Genomic DNA, 4,219 nt, shown 5'->3' with positions numbered 1-4,219 from the left:
TAAATTTAAATATATTATATTATGTTTGATTTAAACTCTAAATAATTAATTTATTATATTATTTTCATGTTCATAGGACTATAAACTATAAAATTTGAAAAATAATTACGTAGTTCTATAATATAAGGAAAAATATAGGTAGACAATTAAAATATTTCATAGTGTGAATAATGGATATATCGAATGTTCAATTCATTAGGTGTGCGGATGGTTATCCTAATATTAAAATTTAGATGAATAATTTAGGAGTGTAGTGTGTTTTTACTTTATTAAGCTAATTTTAGAACTCATTATTTACATTGTTCACAAAAATTATTATCTACCTAACAAACTCCTATATTTAATGTAATTTTCAAAAGTTTTTCTTTTTGTCTAATTTCTAAATTTGTGCTGGATTAATTAGATTATACCATTTTCCTTTTGTCCGGAAAAAAATGAAGAGAGAGAAAATTTTGAAGTGAAATCCACAGAAAATTTTTTCTGCTTTTCACAACCAAAAAAACCACTTTGCTAGCATTAAAGACAATGCTACTTTTTAAGTAAACCACTTTGCTATATATGTTTTATTTTCATTTTTTTTATTTTTTTTCTTATTTTCTCCACAACCAAATAAAGAAAGAAAAACATACCTTTTTATTTTTTTTATTTTCTCATTTTCTCCAAATAAAGCAAAAATGTACTAAAAGCGTGTAAAACAAATTTATTATGCCAACAAAAACAACCCTTCACCCTTGTAGCCTATGAGAACATATATAACAATAAGTGAGAGCAACCTAATAATCATCAGAAATATATGCAGACATAGTTAGAAATGAATTTTATAATGTCAATAATTTTGTTATTTCTTGTAGGTTTATAATGTTTGAATTTAAAACATTTAAAACATATATAAGTGCTACATTACATTTTGTACTCTCATTTCTTGCTCGAATTATAACAAACTATCTAAAAAAACTAATAAATCTTTGTTCTCGTCTTTTCTACTAAGATATATTATAAAGTCGGTTGATTAGGATAAAATTTTATCCTTTTAAGAGCCGTAATTATTCATTTTATAAGTTATACTTTACACAAATCTATGCATACAATTATTGATCAAGCTAAGAAATAAATGATAAAGTAATGTAACATGATCAATATAATTTATCATTTTCGGTTCGACGTTTAACCAAAAATATTATTTTTATACGTAATATCCAAAAAATATGGTATTAGCTAAACCTTAAACTCTAAACTCTAAACCCTAGATCATGTGTATAAAAATAAGGTTTAGATTCAAAGTATTGGCTAACATTAATACAAAAATATTATACCTAATATTTCTCTATATGATATGAGAACAAGTTTTTATTTGTTAAAAAATTCTATTTATTATTAATTATTTATTACAAACGGGTATATATTATAATAAAAATAATCCGTAAATATAAAAAATTGATCACCAATCCAACTATCATGTATATATTTATTATTTTTCTACTTTAGTTTAACAAAATTAATTAATTATCAGAATAATTAAACTTAACATAATATAATAATCAAACATTTTATGAAAATATAATTAACTTTTTTTTTATAAATACCAAATATATATATGAAAAATGAGTTATGCTACGTGCACATCAAAATCAGCCACCAGTATAAAATACATGTTGAAATACAAAATACATATTGAAAATAAATTAAACCACATATATATTTATACATAAATACATTGGTGGCTAATTTTAATGACTGATTTTGATGTACAAATAACATTTTTGATAAAAAAATACTAGGAGATCAGCACTTTTAGGAGAAAAAAATGGTTAATATTAGTTTAAATTAAATGTAAAAAAAAATATTGACTACCTAAGTAGGCATGTAAAGAAATAACATTTTTTTTTCGGTTTCCTACGGTATTTCTTTAATCCGGTAGGCAAAAAATTAATCCGTTGCAGATCGGAGTTTTATTTAAAAGTTTGTCGCTGACTAATAGATTGTTGTATATACAACATGAGATTTGAATCTCCGATCCGATACTTGTTTAAGCGGACTAATGAGTTAACCATTAGACCAATCCAACTTGATTAGAATACTTTTTTATATACTTAAGCACTCATGTACAAATAAAAAGATCCAAGAACACTAATAAAACTTCATCAAATACCTCACAAATGATAATTCTTCTTACCACCAATACATTTCATAAGAAAAAAAAGTACATTTGGGTTGTGCAAAAGAAAAAAAAAAACATGCATAAATTCAAAAAAACTACTAAACTATGACTATGATGGGGTAAGAAAGGGACATCTAATAATAATAATAATAATAATAATAATAATAATAATGACAAACATAACATTAAAATCAACCAACATGGGACAAACTCAACATTGCACACCCAATAAGCATGGTTGGTTGGTTTGTTTGTTTTTCAAGGATCGAATGGGGCTGGGCGATAATCATTTTGGAAAATGTTAGCACCATCCACAAATGGATCATTTTGGAAATTATTAGCACCATCCACAAATGGAAACACACCACCATTGATGATATTGTCCACTTGAGCTTGCTCTCCGTTGATGGTTGCTACTCCATTATTATTGCTACTAGTCCCTTCTTGCCCTTGAAGCTTGCTAATTTGCTTGTCAATCTCCTTGATATTTTGATCAATGATCCATGCAAGATCATTGAGATCAATCATGGTGGCATTGTCAAGGGATTGGCAGCCAGCTAAGGATTGAAACATGAGATTGTTCATTTCTTTCTTTCTGTTCTCATTTTTTAGTTTCTTTAGTTGATCTTGGCCTTTTTGGATCCTTTGTCTCAAGAAACTCTCTTGAGACATCATTTTCTTACTTTGTTCTAATTCAGGCATCTCCTTAAATCTAGAGACCACTCGATTCACCTCTGATGGCGACGGCCATACCTCTGGCCGTGGCTCATCAGGGGTATAGATTATAGCACAAGCATCAACCCCGCAAAGAGTGCTAATTTCATCAACCTTTTTTGTTAGACCACTTTTTCTTTTCCTTAGTGTTGCCTTCCTCTTTGAGTCATTTGTTATGTATTTGAGCTCCACTTTCTTTCTAGCCATATAGATGATATGGTAATCAGAAAGATAGAAAATCAAGAATGAAAAGTTATTGATTTTATTGACTCAATTTCTACTATTGCTCTATTTATGTTGTTTATATAGGATAAATTTTAGATATGCATACAAGTTGAATATCTTAGGTAGGATGTATGTGCATTATCACCATTGTACAAAAATTCCTGATTTAATTAGAGGGAATTTAAAATAGATTTTTATTAAATGCATTGCCATATGTGGACGATAAGAGAAATCTAAATCTTTTAATGTTTTGTAACAAATAAAATAAACGGAAATATTTGGTAATAAAAAAATATTAATAAAAAATAGCTAAAATTTGTCTTGTTTAGTATTTATTAATTGTTAACAATTAATGTATGCTAAATTAAATAAGATAATTTCTGACTTTTTTTTTATCTCCCTACCATTATTGTAAAATAAACTTGGGTAAAATACTGTTTTGGTCCCTAACGTTTAGAGTGAATTCTATTTTGGTTTCTAACGTTTTAATCGTCCTCTTTTATCCCAAAATGTTTAAAATGACATTAATGTTATCCCACCGTCAAATCCCTCACTGACAACTAACAAAATTAATATACTACTAATAATGTTTTTGTTAAAGTTATGTTTGCTCAACCCTCTTCTTCTACTACCTTCACCCTCTAAAAAAGCTCAAATCCCATTTTTCTATTCCTTTTCTTCCTCTCCCTTTTACACTATTAATTCTTCAAGAGGGGTATGAAGAGGAAGAAAAAGGGAGTAGGAGAATGGAGTTTGTACTTGTTGATAGGGTGAAGGTGAAAAAGGGGTTGGGTAAACGTAGCTTTAATAAAAACATTATTAATAGTACATCAATTTCGCTAAGTGTTAGTGAAGGATTTGATGGTAGGATAACATTGATGTCATTAAACATTTTGTGATAGAAATAAAGACAATTAAAAAATTAGGATCCAAAATAGGATTCACTCTAAATATTGGGAATTAAAACAATACTTTACCTAATAAACTTTTAAAGCTTTACAATACAAGTCAATAAGGTGTATTGGTGTAGACTTTTAGTTAGAAACAACTAATGTTTATCAAAATTAAAAAATCTAATACATTCTTATATATTAATAAATATCCAAACTTACTCTTATGTTT

The 4,219-nt window shown here is 27.2% G+C and overlaps 1 protein-coding gene across 1 annotated transcript; it reads right to left on the bottom strand.

Moving 5' to 3' along the window:
- Positions 2,328–3,101, bottom strand: LOC107644304 (agamous-like MADS-box protein AGL80). The gene has a single exon (XM_016348145.2). It carries the CDS (start codon positions 3,077–3,079, stop codon positions 2,417–2,419), a length of 663 nt encoding a protein of 220 aa, XP_016203631.2. The 5' UTR covers positions 3,080–3,101; the 3' UTR covers positions 2,328–2,416.

Source organism: Arachis ipaensis, chromosome B01 (genome assembly GCF_000816755.2).
Source record: "Arachis ipaensis cultivar K30076 chromosome B01, Araip1.1, whole genome shotgun sequence".
Lineage (NCBI taxonomy): Eukaryota > Viridiplantae > Streptophyta > Magnoliopsida > Fabales > Fabaceae > Arachis > Arachis ipaensis.
This window is presented reverse-complemented; position numbering and strand designations above follow the sequence as displayed.